The 18506-nt window shown below is 42.1% G+C and overlaps 2 protein-coding genes across 3 annotated transcripts; both read left to right on the top strand.

The window, feature by feature from the left end:
- Positions 1-653: 653 nt before the first annotated feature.
- On the top strand, positions 654-2504 carry gp1bb (glycoprotein Ib platelet subunit beta). 2 transcript variants are annotated; one of them, XM_084055692.1, is made up of 2 exons: positions 654-720; positions 1506-2504. In XM_084055692.1, exon 2 carries the CDS (start codon positions 1511-1513, stop codon positions 2144-2146), a length of 636 nt encoding a protein of 211 aa, XP_083911818.1. In that variant the 5' UTR covers positions 654-720; positions 1506-1510; the 3' UTR covers positions 2147-2504. The 2 variants fall into 2 exon arrangements, with proteins under 2 accessions (XP_083911818.1, XP_083911819.1); XM_084055693.1 differs by having other exon boundaries at positions 664-720; positions 1499-2504.
- Positions 2505-3707: 1203 nt separating this feature from the next.
- Positions 3708-16633, top strand: dhx37 (DEAH (Asp-Glu-Ala-His) box polypeptide 37). The gene is made up of 27 exons (XM_084055672.1): positions 3708-3820; positions 4014-4132; positions 5894-6063; positions 6161-6273; positions 6403-6790; positions 7183-7331; positions 7677-7769; positions 7920-8016; positions 8106-8219; positions 9127-9343; positions 9786-9884; positions 10089-10159; positions 10320-10455; positions 10543-10619; positions 11618-11850; positions 12178-12289; positions 12388-12494; positions 13087-13275; positions 13749-13873; positions 14053-14169; positions 14312-14484; positions 14580-14694; positions 15124-15261; positions 15506-15600; positions 15690-15763; positions 15893-15990; positions 16229-16633. Exons 2-27 carry the CDS (start codon positions 4027-4029, stop codon positions 16303-16305), a joined length of 3483 nt encoding a protein of 1160 aa, XP_083911798.1. The 5' UTR covers positions 3708-3820; positions 4014-4026; the 3' UTR covers positions 16306-16633.
- The last annotated feature ends 1873 nt before the right edge of the window (positions 16634-18506 follow it).

Here is an 18506-nt window from a genome sequence, read left to right as displayed (position 1 = left end):
AAGTTTTACTTGAGTAAAAGCCCAAAGATATTGGCATCAAAGTATTGAAGTTTTTTCACACATGGAAATACTCAATTAAGAAAAAGTACCTCATATTGTACTCAAGTACAGTACTTGAGTAAATGTACTTTCCAAAGCTGCCCGTCACACACAATCCTATTCCAACCAGTCAGAGCAGCCCCTTCTGTCAGATAAAAAAATGTATTAAAGTTGGACATATGAATGGAAATAGTTTTCATGTTAATGTTACATTTTTAGAACATGTTCATCCGGTATAAACAGTAGTATGTGGCCCTTGCTGACACAGTGACACTATACAAAATGCTTCCGGTTCCTTGGGAGACGTATTTGGGTATGTGTGGGGATGTGATGGTGTGTGTGTGTGTGTGTGTGTGTGTGTGTGTGTGTGTGTGTGTGTGTGTGTGTGTGTGTGTGTGTGTGTGTGTGTGTGTGTGTGTGTGTGTGTGTGTGTGTGTGTGTGTGTGTGTGTGTGTGTGTGTGTGTGTGTGTGTGTGTGTGTGTGTGTGTGTGTGTGTGTGTGTGTGTGTGTGTGTGTGTGTGTGTGTGTGTGTGAGAGAGAGAGTGAGTGAGGGAGAGGGGGGGGGGGGGTCTTTATCAGTGAGAACCAGCTGTACTGTATGTGTCTGATACTGTTTCTCTTAAGGCAATAGAGAGAAAAGCTATTCCTTTACACTTCCCTGGGGACTCTTAACCCTGAAGGTAAAATAATTACAATGACATTTTTTCTAATATTAATGACCACAGAAACGTGTTTAACCTATGATATAACCCATGCCTGCATATAGTAGTCTGTAGTTTATTTGCTTGTTTAAGAGCCACTACAAATTGCTTTCCTGTATGTGTGCACTATGTATAGCATTTGTGTTTAGCCTGACAACTGTCTCGCTCTCATATTTGAATGTGTTTTAGTTTTGTTATAATATACACAGTATGGAGAGGTTTTACTCTTACAGTATGTCTCCTATAGTCTCATTCTTTGCTTCTGCAAAACAGTACGACAGACCTGCACAAGATTCATAACTTTGATAATGTGTTACATTTTATGGTCAGGGATCATTTTCGGAGAATGTTCGAGGAATCATTTTTGAAAGAAAATTTCCCATATTCGCTGTCAGATTAGATGAGTGATATCCACACCGTATGCTTATTCCGGTGTTACTGTAGTTGTACTGGGCAATGACAAACCTTACGATTCTGAATATCATATTTGTCATCTGTCTGACAGTCAGTTAAAAGTTAACACATTCTATTCTATTCTATTCTATTCTCTTCTCTTCTCTTCTCTTCTCTTCTCTTCTCTTCTCTTCTCTTCTCTTCTCTTCTCTTCTCTTCTCTTCTCTTCCTCTTCTCTTCTCTTCCTTTCTCTTCTCTTCTCTTCTCTTCTCTTCTCTTCTCTTCTCTTCTCTTCTCTTCTCTTCTCTTCTCTTCTCTTCTCTTCTCTTCTCTTCTCTTCTCTTCTCTTCTCTTCTCTTCTCAGCTCACAGTAATTATGATGATGGGGCTATCACTCCTGTGTCTGCTCCTCTTGTCGAGAGTCACTGTACAAGGGTCATCAGCCTGCCCCTCTACTTGTTCCTGCAACGGAGGTCAAGTGGACTGCAGCCGTAGGAGTCTGACCAGCTCCTCGCTCCCCACCCATTTCCCACCTGGCACAACGGAGCTCCACCTCCACAACAACCTGCTGACCACCCTCCCTAATGGCCTGTTGGATGGCCTCGCCTCTCTACGCTCCATCTCTCTCCATGGCAACCCATGGGCGTGTGACTGCGGGGTGCTGTACCTGCGTGCCCTGCTGCTCCGCCCGCCTCATGGCCACCACACATCACACAGCAACGCCAACTGCAGTTCCCCCCCTGGACTGAGAGGGAGGCTGGTGGTCTACTTAACTGAGGCGGAGATTCAGGAGACCTGTCACTACTGGTACTGTGACCTGGCACTGGCCTCGCAGGTGTGCCTGTTTGTGTTCGTGGCGGTGCAGGCGGCATTGCTGGTGGGCGTCATCGTGTTCCTGAGGAGGTTCGAGAGGATGTCCAGGGCCGCGAGGAGAACCACAGAGGAAAGCTTTATTTCTGGGGAGAACCTGATGGATACAGAATACGAGCCCTTGAAGGACAGCAGCATCTGAGAAGGAGATGTCTGATGGGAAGAAAATAATACAGTTTTTCATTTGCACAATGGACAACAAATATGTTTGTTTAAATGTTTTTTCAAGCTTAAAAGACCCTAAAGGTGATGTCTTCACACCTGTTTGTAATGTATAAAGACAGAACAAGAAATGAGACAGTATTTTGTTATTTATTATAGAGAATAATTATGAATATATAGGCTATTTGAAGTACCGTACCATTTTTTATAGTTAATTAGGTCCACATAATATTGTTGACCCAAATTGTGCAGAACTGTATTGTCCTTTTATACATAACACAATAACTGTTATATTGTGACTTTTTGTTTTGTGTCTTTTGTAGTGGAAAAAGTTTATGTATTAAAAAGATGCAAATGAAATGATTGACCATGATTTCTTCCTTTTTTTCTAAACTTTTTTGGGGGACAGTACCAACTATGGTTCATAGACACTTGACATACTACACAATGACACACATTATCATTTTCTTATGTATTTATGAATAATAAAACATTTCTCCAACTGAAAACAATACATAGATGGCATTGTACAGTACATCGCAAAAGGACTGGGAAACTATATCTATATATTTGAAGTTTGAAGTATGATATTTGGGCTAAATACCTACATTTTAAATTGAAGATTCAACATACAATGTTCAGCCACTGTCTCTGGACTGTCTTAGTTTGAAATGAGGTGGATTATTTTGGCCACCACAAAAGAACTGAATAAAAAGATTACACAAAGTGATTACGCCTACTGAGAAACTGGAAGAAATACAACTCCCCTTTCAAGCGTGGGCTATGAATATGGCTCAGCTGATTACTGTAGATTACTGTAGTAATCAGCTGAGTGATAAAACACAAAGGGATAAACACAAACTTTACTTACTTGGTAGCAGCGACTGCAGAGACATAGGCCTACAGAATACAGAAAAATATCAAATAAATACATGCATACAATTTCAATGTACAAGACAAGTAAAAGAACAAAATAGGTCCTGACCGTAAATGGAAGCTGAACTCAACTATAGATGTTTGGGTCCAGCTCCTATTCAGACAGCTCTTTATGGAGGACCTGAAGTTAAATAGGACCACAATGGAAACAAGTCCCCAGGACCTTTTTGTGTTATCCTTTTAGCCTTAATGTCTTACGGTACCTTGCATTTCTGACTAATAAAGTATCCAATCAATCAAACAAACAAATTGAGCTAATCGACTTGGCTTATTGTTATATTTTCTTTATTTTTCTTTTTTCCTTTCCTTATTAGTTTTTTTTTTTTTTCGTTCTCATTTTCGGCATTTTTTAAGTTGTCAGTCATAGCCTTGTATCATGTAATATCTTATATCACATTCTAGGGCTATTGTTATTGTTGCATATTATCTTTTGCTTAAAAAGCAGACAAGCCGCTTTTCAAGACAAATTAAGGAAGGATTTAACCTAAACTATGCAACCATTCAGAATTTGTAGTTGTTAAGAATAATAGCATTTGGGTATTTGTTCTAGTCCACTAGCGGAACCTTTCTTCGACAGAGCGTGTTGAACACGGACTTTTTAACACCCTGGACCAATTTTGTTTACACGTGAGATTTGTCAATGTGCCACAATTTACTCTGTAAAATGTCACAAAAGATCCGAAGATAATACACTTATTTGGAAAATCAAACTATAAAGGTTAGTAGTGAATACCATATTATGTTAACATGGCGTGATTGCTTATTTCTTGCTTTATGTTGGATTGCAAATAACACATGGCTTGCTATCGTCATTAGTTTAGTGTAGTTATCCACAATGTGGCATGTCATTGTATTCGTATCTATAACTGCTTAGACTTAAAGCACATACTATTCCGCTGATCATTTCACAGGCTTCTGGAGGAGATGGGGAGACTGAGGAAGAATCACAACTGGAAAGGGAGACTGCAAAGACAAGGAGACGCTCAGCCGACAGAGGCTGTGAAGACAGACGTGGTGGTCGAATTAGAAGGTAAATGAGAACCTACCTGTTTAAAGAATATATCTATCTATCTATCTATCTATCTATTTCAAATGATTACCAATATCAGTACTGTAGAGCAGTGGTTCTGAACCTGTGAGTCGGGGAGCCCCCACATGATTTTGGGGGGTCCCCAGAACATTAGCCAAATTGTCAAATAATAAGAGAGTCAACACAAATATTTTCACAATGTTTATCTGTGGAACTGAGTCAAACAAAATGTGATGCTGCAACTCCTAGAATTCCAAGTGCTTGTCAGGGTGGGGGGGTCCCCTCCCCTCCCAGTTCAAATATGATTATTTGGGCGGGTCGCGGCCTGAAAAGGTTGAGAACCACTGCTGTAGAGTACTGATGGACATAGGATGATGGATCAAAAGCCTGTCACCCTGTTGAGAAGAAGAGGAATGCACTGCGCCTCAGCCAAAACAAGGCAGATACAGACCGATACGGGTCAGGTCCAGTGCGTCACAGGAACGGGACATAACAGCAGCGAAGAAGGAGAGGACACTGGAGCAGCTCGGACATTTAAGCCTTTTTTATTTTAAAGGTGCTAGTGACTGACGTTTCGATGTCTACGACTAGCAGCAATCAACTTAGATGCTATAATGCTATTTGGCATCTAAGTTGCAATACCAACCCTTGACAGCCCATTCATTGGAACCGAAAAGTCCTATCTGACTGTATTAAACAACATTAAAATCGCCAAGATTGCAGCTGAACAGAAAGCTTGTGTTATCCTCTGTCATGTCTTTGTTTCATAAAAATCTACCGTAGACATGTTATGACCTACTTTCTGTCAGTAAATTCTGTGCAGGTGTTTTTTTATTTTTTAATGTTTGGAAGAACTCATTGGAAATCACTCAACGGTCTTTCGTACCACCTGTTTCGAAATTTCACATTATGCAGGAGGCAGCAGGCTTGCTGCTTCCAATGCTTCCAAACTCGAACACTCACATGACGGACTTAGACGTGTTGTTGTCGTAAGGAGAGCTGCTAGTTTAGAGCTAACGTTTGCGTCATGTTTGGGGTTGACTATTCAACTTAATTACTTAATGTTGGCTTTTATTGGACTTTAAGTGCACTTGATGTCAGTACATTGGGGCCTGGGGGCTGAGCCCCGCTGTTCGTGAAACACGGAGCAGTGGAAAGGAAAGAAAATAGCCTGACTAAATGACAGCAACGCAGTAACGTCTCTGAAATGAAACACCAGGTGCACATAAATTGGATAAATAACAAACATTAGGTTTCTTTAATTACAAAGCACTGTCTAGATCTGCTCTATAAGAAAAGTGCCCTTAACTTGTGTTAAGGGCATGTTGGTGCTATATAAAATAAAATTGACTTATCTTTTGGGGGTATGGGAAACACTGCCTCTGAGGTTACAGATTTTTTTTATCGAATAGGATCTTTAGGACGAACTGTCTTACTGTCCACACTGTTATTTGACATTGTCAACTTATCTGCATTGGTTGCTGTGGTAATGACATAGGTGTGATCAATGCTTAACTTACTTTGTCGACGCCATTGTACAATGGAGTATAAATCAGACTTCAGTGTTTGAGTGTCCAGATTGAGAAACATATTAAGAAATCAGATGTGAATGACATTTCATACGAATGTGGCTTGGAATGTGGTTCAAATCTAATTAGTTAAAATCAGTTTTCCATGAGGTTTAAAAAAATCTAATTTGTCAAAATTCTAATTTGCTCTGCCAGTCTGAACATAGCCTACTGTACGTGTTCCTCTCAACAGATGGAGACAAAATTAAAGGTGTGGATGCCAGCAATGTCCTGGTTCTCCCGGCCACCAAAGCCAAAAAGACCAAAGGTGTAGAGACACCTGTCTCAAAGAAACGACCTCTCACCAATAAGCAGAAAAAACAGCTGCAGAAGGTCCTTGAGGTCAAGGAGAAGAAAGCTCATGTAAGTGGCACTCAGAAAACGATACATTTTGAGCTAATCATCATCTGTTTTAATTTCGAAAACATCCTAACATCATCTTCTCCTCTGTCCGCTTCAGAGAGCAGATATATTGACTAAGCTGGCTGAGGTACAGCTTCCAGAGTCTGAACTGAAGTTGCTCTACACCACTTCTAAACTGGGCACAGGAGACAAGCTTTACCAGAGTAAAACGTAGGTTTACACATGTACACACACCTAAAGTAAAGGCTGAGCTACATGCAGATTGTCCCAGAAACAATATGATCAGCGAGTGTGTTTGTGTATCTGCTACAGCAATTCTCACAATTTGTTTATTGCTAGGAAACCTGATGAAGTGGATGACGGAGGGTCTGGGCCAAAGATCAGTAGCCTAAGCGGAGCTAACAGGAAACGAAAATGGGAAGAAGCGGAAGAAGAAGAACAGAAGGGAGAAGAGAGTAGTAACCTGGACTCATCCTCTGATGATGATGATGACGGTGACGGCAATGATGGAGGGCAGGAGTCTACAGAGGCCTGTGAATCTAAGGGAGCTCTTTCCTCTTGTCAGGAGACAGAGGACAAGCTGGGTGGGGTGGAAGAGGAACAGGTGGTGGTAAACGATTCACTGAAGGAGGAGAAGAAGGAGGTTTCTGACCAACTCCAAGTCCCCAGCAAAATGCCATGCCAGCCTGCAGTGTTCATTCCAGTTGATAGGCTGCCAGAAATACAGGTACAGTATGTGCTTTTCTTTTTGTTTCATCTGCACATGTGTGTCTCTGTCTGTCTGTCTGAGATTTTGGAGAGTCCTAGCTTCACCGATGTTTTGGCCGATATTTTGTGAAAAAGTACAAAATCAATTCTAATCAATTTGAAAAAGATTTGATTCAATATTCTATTTGAGAACATTTAAAACTACAACAAAAACTATAAAACAAGTAAAAAGGTCTTAGCTGAGTAGATAGCTTGTAGATCTGCTATTTTTGAAAACTACACTTTGGCTCCTTAATTGCCGAGACATCAAAGACATCAAAAGGGCGGATATATCGGTCTAACTCTGCTCTCATAGTTACATTAACACTGAGATTGTGTGTGTTTATCTCTGTACATGTGTATGTGTTGTAGGAAGCACGTTTGAAGCTGCCCGTGCTCGGAGAAGAGCAGGTTATCATGGAGGCGGTCAGGGAGAACCCAAGTATCATACTCTGTGGAGAGACAGGAAGTGGAAAGACCACCCAGGTTCCCCAGTTCCTGTACGAGGCTGGTTACGCCAGGTAAAAAAAAAACACCCTTTTCCTTTAACAACCTCTTTGAATGTTTTTTCTGGGGGGTGGGCAGGTGGCATTTTTAAGCCTTTACTCGACAGCGATAGTGAAGATGGAGACAGGAAATGTGGAGAGTAGGGGTGACATTCAGCAATTTAACTTCCTCCCGGGACTGCACCAGGTCCAGCACTGATCAGGCCATTTCACCCATGTGTTACAGTATGTCCTTGGCTCTAACCACTTGCTGATTGGGTCTCATCAGCAACCTAAAATGTTACTATGGGGTTTCTTTCCTCCAGAAAGCTTGCAGGTTGAGTTCATTCATGTGCTCTGTCTCTCCCTCCCTCTCTCCAGTGCCAGTGGTATTATAGGTGTCACAGAGCCACGGAGAGTGGCAGCTGTCAGCATGTCCCACCGAGTGGCCAAAGAGATGAACCTGCCCACACAGTAGGAAAATCACTGTATTTTGTATATTTTCAATAACCACATTTCTTCATGTTGATGCGTCTTCTCAGAGACGTGATTTGAGAGAGGAAGTAGTCATATTGAACTATTTATTGTATTGTCTGAATACACTGGGGTATCCCTATCCTTCAGGGTGGTGTCGTACCAGATTCGATATGAGGGGAACGTGACAAGTGACACCAAGATCAAGTTCATGACTGATGGTGTCCTATTGAAGGAGATTCAGAAGGTAGCTCACTCATTTCCCCTCGCTGTCTTCACATACATGATCTCTGTCTCTTTGTCTACTTAACACGGTCACATTGTCTTGTCTCGTAGGATTTCCTGCTCCAGAAGTACAGCGTGATAATAATTGATGAAGCTCATGAAAGGAGCGTGTACACTGACATCCTCATTGGCCTGCTGTCTCGTATCGTCCCACTCAGGAATAAGGCAAGCAACCGTCCCGTCTAGTCATTGGATGTGACAAGATTGTGCTTAGATCATTAAATCTGTATTTCAAATCAAATGGTGTGACATATACACTGTACTAAAGCTCGACCAATGCTAGATATTTGGGTCTGATCCCAATTTGTGAGAGCAGACCATTGATTACTGATGTTTTGACCGATATTTTGTGCAACATCTAACCAATTTCATTTGAAAAAAATATATATTTTAGAGAACATTTAACTTATAAACAAACAAATGAATAAAAATAAACACAAATAACATTTTGTTAGATAAAAATAAAACTTTATTTGATCACTTAAGCCCTATTCAAATGTTTGCCTATATTGACATAGGCAAAATAGGGCCGCCAGGTTGAACGAAAACGAAGGTGAAAACGAAAATAACTGCAGATGCTGATGTTGTCAAAAAAGTCAAATAATGACTGATATATTGGCCAGACCTACAGTATATACCGTATATCGATCGGTCTGGCTCTACAGAGTATATCCTCAGTCTTCTACTAAGCCTTAAGGTAACTTTTCACCTGAATACTACTGTAAGTCGTTTAGGTGACACTGCGATCCAGAGTGACTTAAAATAAGTAGTATGCTCATCGTGGTTTCACAGGACAGGATTATTACACACTAGCTAATGGGGGGATTGAACCTGTGACACATTTCCATTATATTATAACCACTACCCTACCACACTGCCCCTTCGTTAATCCACTGTTCTTGTAATATCCCACATTTTCTTTTTTTGAAAATTAGAAAATAACAATCAAAATGGAGCCACAAGACATATTCATAGAGATGATGAATAATAATGCTCGAGAGGGTGATATCAAATTTGAGGTAGAAATCTACGAGTTACCCTCCTTTAATCTACGGTTCCTTGTGCCACACAGAGAGGTATGCCCATGAAGCTGTTGATCATGTCGGCCACCCTGCGTGTGGAAGATTTCACGGAAAACGGGAAGCTGTTTAAGACACCTCCGCCCATCATCAAAGTGGAGGCCCGCCAGTTCCCTGTCAGCATCCACTTTAACAAACGCACCCCGCTAGAGGACTACACCGGAGAGGTCTTCCAAAAGACCTGCAAAATCCACCGCATGCTGCCACCAGGTACACATCCAGACAGTCTCTTAGACATTCAGAAACAAAGGTTTTTGGCAAAGTCTCGGGCCCAAATGAAGTTGCTTGTAATAGGAATACTTTATGCACATTAATCCTAGCGTCCCTATTCTGGGGGCGAACATTTGGTGAAAATTGCAGATCTACAAGCTTGTAGATAAGTTATTTTTGGCAAAGAGATTTGGTGCGTATAGACCCCTGGGGGGACCCCTGAGGTGTCAGTGAAGTATATAGGGATTGAGTGATTAATTCTATTCAAACAGAATAGTATTTTGCAACCACAGTATTAGTGACCATATTTAGCTGACATTTCACAATATGCATGTTATCCTTTTCACATAATATTCGTTTTGGGTTACTTTACATAACAGTATAAAGTTTATAGACATGTTTTTTTCCTTATGACTGAAGCATGCACTCGTATGTTCTTTAGGTGGCATCCTGGTGTTTCTGACTGGCCAGGCCGAGGTCCACACTGTGTGTCGAAGACTGAGGCAAGCTTTCCCTTTCAGGAAGGGGAACACAGCCACGGGTGAGGACCTCACACACACACGCACACGCTTAGGCTTTGTTCAGGCTTTAGATTTTAACCGCATTTCAAACCACCTAATTCACAAAACTCAAGACAGTGGATTTGGGCTGCCAGTGTCAACATAGCGTTATTCGCACAATTCTCTGTCAGTCTCTCACTCACTGTGTCATTCACTTGCTTATAGTTCACTCTGTTTCTTACCAGGTGAAGAAGAGGAGGTAAACGCCTCAGATGAGATGAGGAAGTTTAAGAAGTCCAAACGAAAACAGACCGTTGTACGTCAAAGACCCCTAATACCTGCAGTCATTCTCACTCTCCATTATACCCTCTACTGATAAAAGACAAATCTATTTTCCACAGTATGAAATCATATTGTATCTATGAGTGTTTATGTGTGAGGGGTTTCTTAGAGTGTTTTCTGTGCTGTGTCTTCAGTCTCTGCCCCGTATTGACCTGGACAACTACTCCGCCTTACCGGTGGACGAAGGGGACGAGGACAGGCAGGCTGGGATAGGAGACGAGGACTACGAGGACTCCGACCTGGACATGGGAGACGATCCCGACGACACGAGTAAGACAGACCGCTGATTTTCCAGGATCCAACATGACCAGTTTTAGATGACTGCATATTAATGATGATGATGATGATGTTTTGCAGAGGAGAAGGCAGACCCGTCCATTCCTCTCTATGTCCTCCCACTTTACTCTCTGTTGGCCCCGGAGCAGCAGGCTAAGGTGAGATTATTGAAACTTTGTCTGATATGAATGCTGTCATGATTAAGATTTTCAAGAACTTTGTTGCGAGGTGTGCAGATCGTGAACGAAGCCACATAAATTATAGTGCGGTTTTCAGTGGTGAAAACAGCTATTCACCACACCAAACATTCAGACGGCATCATTGACGATTAAGCCGCTTGCGAGCATGCAGACTAGCATGCAGACTAGCATGGTGATGGTGTACATCTCCTAACCTTTGGCCAAATGGAAATAGCAATCTTCATAAATACTTCACCGATAAGTACAAAGGAGTTTCCTTTGGACCACAAGGTCATGGGTTCGATCCCGGGCACCGCCAACTCAGCGTATGAGTAGCACGGTTTGGGTGAGGAAAGTCGTGCAGTAAAGTACTGAGAGCTGATGGTACAGTAGGTGTGGCGCTCCACCTTAGCAATCCATCCCCCAGGGGTCTAGCACATTGTAACGGGGACAGGCTCCCGCATGATCGGCTGATACCGACAGTAAGCCTCTCCCGACCTACATATGATAAAATATTCACACTCTTAAAGGAGTATTAAAAAAATAGTTATTTTGTATCAATTACACACCCCATGAAGCCTTGAATTCATGGAGATTGTTTTGTTTTTTTTCGCATTCCTGAGCCAATAATTTGCAGATTGCAGGCGGACACTCAAAGAGTCTTCTACTCAAAGAGTCAACTGACCAAATGATTGCGACAAAAATACAAGAATTCAAGGCTTCATGGGGTGTGTAATTGATAGAAAATAAGTACTTTTTTGGGTGAACTACTCATTCTACTCGTACTAACAAGTTTCATATTGGAATTTCCTATGTTTTGTTCTTTCGTGACATCATGTATGTCACTGTTGTCTGGATGTACTATGTCCATGGTATATCCCTGCTCTGTTATCAGTACAAAAATAAGCCGATAGTAGTTGTGATACATCATGGATCCAATGTTTTGTGCGTCTGTTTTTTCTGGTTCTTTTCTATAGGTGTTCAGCCCCCCACCACCAGGCACTCGACTCTGCGTGGTGGCTACCAATGTGGCGGAGACCTCGCTCACAATTCCCGGGATCAAGTATGTGGTTGACTGTGGTCGAGTGAAGAAGCGCTACTACGATCGTGTGACTGGCGTGTCCTCTTTCAAGATCTCCTGGACCTCCCAGGCCTCAGCCAATCAGAGAGCCGGCAGAGCTGGACGAACAGAACCGGGGCACTGCTACAGGTCCGAAAGTGCAAACACTTTAGCTGCTAGTTTGTGGACGGGAAGTACCCAGCGTAACTCCCCAGCACAGTGTTTCCTCTAAAGCTTGAGTTACTACAAGCTCACAAAACCTCACGTTGTGAGCTCCTTTTCTTTTTGCCTAGTACCCATTATCCATTAGAGGCATCCGTATCGATTCCACTGTTATTAATTGCACTGACGAAAAACACCAAGGTCTACTGACTTCAAACTCGACACCTTTGTATCTATTGTTACATAGTCATTCTCACCTTCAGGTATTGGGGTTTGTTTCTTGTTGTATTAATAATTCCTATACTGTTTCATTAGGTTATACTCGTCTGCAGTGTTTGGTGACTTCAGTCCGTTCTCAGAAGCGGAGATAACTCGCAGACCAGTGGAGGACCTGGTGTTGCAGATGAAGGACCTGAATATAGACAAAGTCAGTAAACCCCCCACCCAGACCTGAACATACATATGTTTCTGAAAGATATCCCCATGCTGTGTTTTCACAGAAGTGTGTTAATACAATCTTTTCAGGTGGTGAATTTTCCCTTCCCCACGCCTCCCTCTGCAGAGGCCTTGGTCGCAGCAGAGCAATTACTGATCTCTCTGGGAGCTCTTACAGAACCGCCTCGTACTGGGAGGTAACTCTCTTAACCCATTTTGGGTGGGAACCCCTATTTGTAACTATACCTTTCAGGACGGGAAGTTTGGGAACCCCTTTTGGGGTTCCTGTTGCTATGTACAGTATACAGCAACATACATTTGTTGTAATTTTTGAATAAAAAGAAATACGTTTTTCAGAAAACTTGGGTCAGGATTTAGAAGGCGTTTTTAGAATCGGCCTCAGGTCTAAATGGGTTAAGCTTGTGTACTGAGTTGTGCACCAAAAATAGCATATCCACAAGCTCACAATACATTGCAGTGCAACACTGTGAACACTGTGGGCACTGTGAGCTTGTAGATCAGCTATTTTTGGGTGCGTGACACTGGCACGCAGCTAAGCATAAATCGCCCTAACTGTTACACTGTCTCATACTGACTCTCTTTGCCTCTTTACTTATCTCTCGCTGTCTTTTATCTTTCACCCTCTTCCTTGACCCTTTCTCCTCCCCTTATCTTTCCCCTAGCTCAATACTCTATATACTCAATGACAATGTTTCTGTTTACTCTTGTGTGATGAGATAATTGATCCATAGACTGACTGATCAATGCCTAACCGGTCTTTATTTATAGTGTGAAAGAGATGGAGCGAGCGAGGCTGAGCTGTCCTATCACACCCCTGGGCAGGGCAATGGCTTCGTTCCCTGTGTCACCGCGCTATGCCAAGATGCTAGCACTAGGGAAGCAACAGGATTGCCTGCCCTTCGTTATCGCTGTGGTAGCAGCCATGACTGTCCGGGAGCTCTTTGAAGACCTTGACAGGTGGGCTGCATAATCTTTACAAAAGATCATATGACTGATTTAGTATAACCATATAAGCCCTATTTTATGCTCAAAGAATTTTTAAAACACATTGGGAACTTGTGGAATGGCCATTTTTGCGGGCCAAAGTTTACGGGCCCTGGGTAGGCAACCTGGCCTGGCTTTTCTAGTTGACTTTGTTTTTAACATATGTGTATAATGAATGACATGCCCAAAACAGGCACCAGGTTGAAAGTGGTTAAATGCTGATATGCACTGCGGTAAATGTAAACTGCTTAAACTTTTCTACATCATTTCCTCTCTATGCTCAAAAACTTTATTTGCACCAGAATCCCCTGTCGATTCAGAAGCTTTCTCAGACATTTGAATTGACTCCGATATATGTGTGACTATTATGAAGACCTGTCCTGCGTTGTAATTTCAATGTGAATAGTCATGCTTTAAACTACTAACTCATTTTCCTCCCTTCTCAGACCTGCAGGATCTGAGGATGAGAATTCCACACTGGCCCAGCGTAGAGCTCGCCTGAACCAGATGAGGAGACTGTGGGCTGGACAGGGAGCTTCTCTCCTCCTGGGGGACCTCATGGTCATGCTGGGTAAGGTTACTCATAATGTGCTATGATTTAACCATGTGTGTGTGTGTGTGTGTGTGTGTGTGTGTAGACCTCTACTTGTTTACCATTAGAGGTTGTTGGCATAATTATGGTATTTTTATGTCGGAGTATATGCAGTATGTTGTATGTGTATATCTAAATATGTATGTATGCAACTGTAGGTGCAGTTGGTGCGTGTGAGTTTGCTGGCTGCAAACCAAAGTTCTGTGAGGAAAATGGCCTAAGGTATAAAGCCATGGTTGAAATCAGGCGGCTTAGAGGGCAACTGACCAATGCAGGTAGGTACACACACACACACACACACACACACACGCACACGCACACGCACATGCACACGCACACGCACACGCACACGCACACACTTACAGATAACCAGTATAACACATGCGACAAATAAGCATTCATATTGTATGTTTGTAGTGAATGCGGTATGTCCAGAGGTGGGAGTGTTTGTGGATCCCAAGATGACTCCGCCCACAGCGAGCCAGGTGGTCTGCTTGCGGCAGATTGTGCTGGCCGGACTAGGAGACCATCTTGCCCGGCGGGTACAGGCCGAAGAGATTCTAGACCCAAAATGGAAGAACGGATACAAGGCAAGTTACATCGGGGGGCTAATATTTTTCTCAGAAAACTGTAGTTGTTTATTTCCCTCTTAAACATTTTGTCTTTTATTCAAATCTCTCTTTAGACACCTCTTTTGGATGAGCCAGTGTTCATTCACCCCAGCTCTGCTTTGTTCAAAACCCTGCCTGAGTTTGTGGTTTACCAGGAGGTCATGGAGACCACAAAGATGTACATGAGAGGTAAAGTACACCTCCGGTGTGTTAATCAAATCACATTAACAAGGACAGTAGTAACCACAATGGAGACGCTGTGCTAGGACTGGACGATAGGACTTCAAATCAGTATCACGATCATTTCAAACTTTTGCCTCGATTACGGTTAATGAACGATAATAACGAAAAAGTGAAAATAGCAGATCTACGAGCTCATAATGTGTTGTGCGCTTGTAGATTGGCTATTTTTACTATTATTGCAAGCCACCATTGTGCAACAAAATATACTACAGGGTTAAGTGGTTAATCATCGATTTAGTCCGAAAAAGATAAGAAAAAAAAGAACTTGCTTCTCAATTATTCGATCATAAGTCGGTTATTGGTTGGTTAATGTCGGTTTCAATATATTTTCGGTTAATTGCCCAGCCTGTGCCCGTTTCCTGCTGTCTCTCTCAGGTGTGTCTGCAATAGAAGCAGAGTGGGTCCCTCAGCTCCTGCCCCAGTACTGCCACTTCGGCCCTCCACAGGAGACCCCGCCTCCGTGGCTCTGTTCCTCCACAGGCGCTATCAAATGTCACCGTCAAAGCACCTTTTGTAAGTGTCACTGGCTGAATGGATGAATAGGCAAAATTTGAGTATTTTTTAAAGTTGTTTTTAAACGCAGCTGAACATATTATGTGAAGAGACCTATGGCTTTTTAGTAGGATGGTATGTTGCTGGAAAAACAAAAGGACCTGGAAAATGATTTTATGATGCACATTTTTGAATGAATTTGACTTGTGGAAGACTGTACACACTGCCTGTAAAGTGTCCTCTCTCTTCAATCTATCCTGTGTAGTCCGTGTGAGTTGGCAGCTACCTGCAGTGGAGATGGATTACCCAGATGGCTTGGAACGCTACAAGCTGTTTGCAAAGTTCCTGCTTGAGGGACAGGTACTCTTTCAAAACCTGATATTCCTAATCTTTGATGTGACATGGTAATTGTATGTGATTATATTTTATATCACATGTCAATTTTGCAGGTATGTCTTAATTTGAAGAAACATAGTGCCCACCTACTCTCGAGCCCCTCCATCATGTTGAAGACATGGGCAAAGTAAGTTATAAGTGTCCCTTAACATGTGTTAAAGAAAACATGCAAAATTGTTACACTCAGAGTTAAATAATAAATAAATGAACAGGATTTTACTGTATACATTCTCTTGCTGTTACGTTGCTTTCCCAGACTGCAGCCCAGGACACAGGCTTTACTAGGTGCCCTGGTTTCCGAGAGGGTTGACTGTAGAGATGCTCTGCTCTCCGCCTGGATAAAAAACGACAAATGTGAGCATTTGCACTAATATGTTAAAGTGTTTTATTTTATGTTTTTTATTAAGCTGTGCCTAACCTTTTTGTTTTGTGTGTGTGTGTGTGTGTGTGTGTGTGTGTGTGTGTGTGTGTGTGTGTGTGTGTGTGTGTGTGTGTGTGTGTGTGTGTGTGTGTGTGTGTGTGTGTGTGTGTGTGTGTGTGTGTGTGTGTGTGTGTGTGTGTGTGTGTGTGTGTGTGTGTGTGTGTCGTTCAGTCCTCCTGTCTGTATACTGCCAGTGGCTACCTGAAGCCATGCACCAGGAAGTGGCCAAAGGTTGGCCTCCTACATGAGGAAGTAAGACGAGAACATCATATCTTCAAAGAACATGGAAATAAAGAATGACTCACTACAGAGACGTCAGCGTAACCCTAGCCAATCTACAAGCTCACAACGCATCTTTATGTTCACCTATACATGCCCAAAATGGGGCACTAGGGTGAAAGTGGTTAACAGACTCAAAAGTGTGCCTCTTTTTTAAAAGAGCAATTTTTTTATCCCTGTTTTGTCTGACAGAAACAGACTTAAGTCATGTTTTAATCTTGTTATCACAATACTGCAACCCTGTATGTCTGATTTGGTCTTCATAAGACTCGTATTAAAGGGTTTCTTTCAATGGCATTTGCTTGTATAAAATGGTTGGTGATGACATGAAGATGTGAGCCCGTACAGGGGGATTATCTGTATGAATGGAGATGTTACTAAATGGACCTTGCATGTTTTATTATAATTAATAATAATCTAATTATAATTATTAGGGCCAAACCGAGCCATGTAAAGCCAAACTGAACCACTGTCAGTCACAGGCAGGAAGAAACACAAGAATATTTAACTTTCATTTTATAATAGAGGTCAATGACAGTCGGGTCTGCATGAAACCTTGACAAAATATGGAGTCATGTCAGATGCATTATAGGTGACTGAAATCACAGACTGGCGACATAAACCCACTACATTGTTGGACCCAGTCTTTCTTTATATATTTTTTAACTATTTAATTTAAATTTGAAAATGGAAGTGAATGGTGGTGGGACATATGGAGTCATATGTCATACGTAATAGATGACTGACGTCATAGAAGACGATCTGTGAGTGTGACTGTCTATCTGGAGCTAATCTCGCAAACCATTGGACCTATCCCTCCTATTGTAATTAAACTAAAATGTTATACTGGAAGTCAATGGAGGTCAGATTGGACTGAAACTCACCGTATTGACATAATAGATAACTGATATCATAGACTGGCCACATGACATCTTAGGTCAAATCTTCTCACAGCTCCTGGCGGTGGGGAAATATTACCTCTTTGTTCTCTTCATTGTCTTTCAGTAATTTCCCCCCCACAACGGGTTGTGACATTCATTATGCTGTACTGATGTTCCTGTGACGTATTGATCATACGTCACTGCGGGTGGTGTAGGCTATAAGGACTTGAGAGTAGAGGGAGAAAAGTAGGGAACAAGTTTAGGTTAAAACAGCAGCACTGATGCCGAAGGGGCTTAACTATTACAAAGTTAACTTATAGTCCAGTCTAAAAAGTAGCCATACAATGTCCTTGAGACCACGGATGGTGGATTTTGATGAGAAGTGGAACAAGCTACAAACAACAATCAAGGCAGTTCTGATGCTTGATAATGTGGAGAGAGTTACATGGAATGACAGCATCCATGACATTTATGACTTGTGTGGTGCATACCCAGAGAAATTATACACACAGACAAAGGTGTTTCTGAAGCATCACGTCCAGCAGTTGTCCATGAATGTTGTGGAATCAAATGAGAACACTTTACAGACGTACCTAAGGTACTGGGAAATTTATAGCAAGGGAGTTGACAATATAGACAGTTTATTCAATTATATCAACACTCTGCACGAAGATCTTCTGCAAGAAGAAATTTACAAGTGTGAGGTCAGAGAGTTGGCATTAGACAATATAGATGAAGTTGATAGCATGAGTTGGCCACATGAGGACCGGCCAATTCGGATGCAGCTCAACGGAAACAAAAATAAAGAAATTCATTAATTCTACTACGTTAGTCAAGTAGTCTGAGCGACCGTGGTAGACCTGGGCATCAGCTTTCAAAGCAATGTATTGCAAGCAACCTGGCCCTTCAAGAACTACCTTTGCCTTCCTTCAAGAACTAGTAGAGAATGTACAGATGTTTGAGTTCTAGAATCAGCACCAATCAATAGATAGTTGACCTGGCTGCACCATCTCTGCAAATCCCTATCCTAGCCCTACGTGGCCATGATGACAACATACCAAATGGTCATGCTGTTGGCTTTCAACAGCAGCCGGTGAACTACAAGGAGCTGCATGACAGCATACTGTAGATGAATGAGAAGGAGCTACACAAGACCGTACTGTAGATGAATGAGAAGGAGCTACACAAGACTTTCTGACCTTGTTTGACAGCACACCAATGCTCAACCACGACTCGCAAAAGGAGGAAATAGAGACAGTGTCCACATTTTCATGCACACTTCACCATTA

This window comes from Gymnoscopelus microlampas (genome assembly GCF_963454915.1).
Source record: "Gymnoscopelus microlampas genome assembly, chromosome: 4".
Lineage (NCBI taxonomy): Eukaryota > Metazoa > Chordata > Actinopteri > Myctophiformes > Myctophidae > Gymnoscopelus > Gymnoscopelus microlampas.
This window is presented reverse-complemented; position numbering and strand designations above follow the sequence as displayed.

Excerpts from the sequence above, each read along its gene's own strand:
- gp1bb (XM_084055692.1), top strand. The coding sequence starts at position 1,511 with ATGATGATGGGGCTATCACTCCTGTGTCTGCTCCTCTTGTCGAGAGTC.
- dhx37 (XM_084055672.1), top strand. The coding sequence starts at position 4,027 with ATGGGGAGACTGAGGAAGAATCACAACTGGAAAGGGAGACTGCAAAGA. Across the intron at positions 8,220-9,126 it reads TCGTCCCACTCAGGAATAAG|AGAGGTATGCCCATGAAGCT; the intron begins GCAAGCAACCGT and ends TGTGCCACACAG. Across the intron at positions 14,485-14,579 it reads AATGGAAGAACGGATACAAG|ACACCTCTTTTGGATGAGCC; the intron begins GCAAGTTACATC and ends ATCTCTCTTTAG.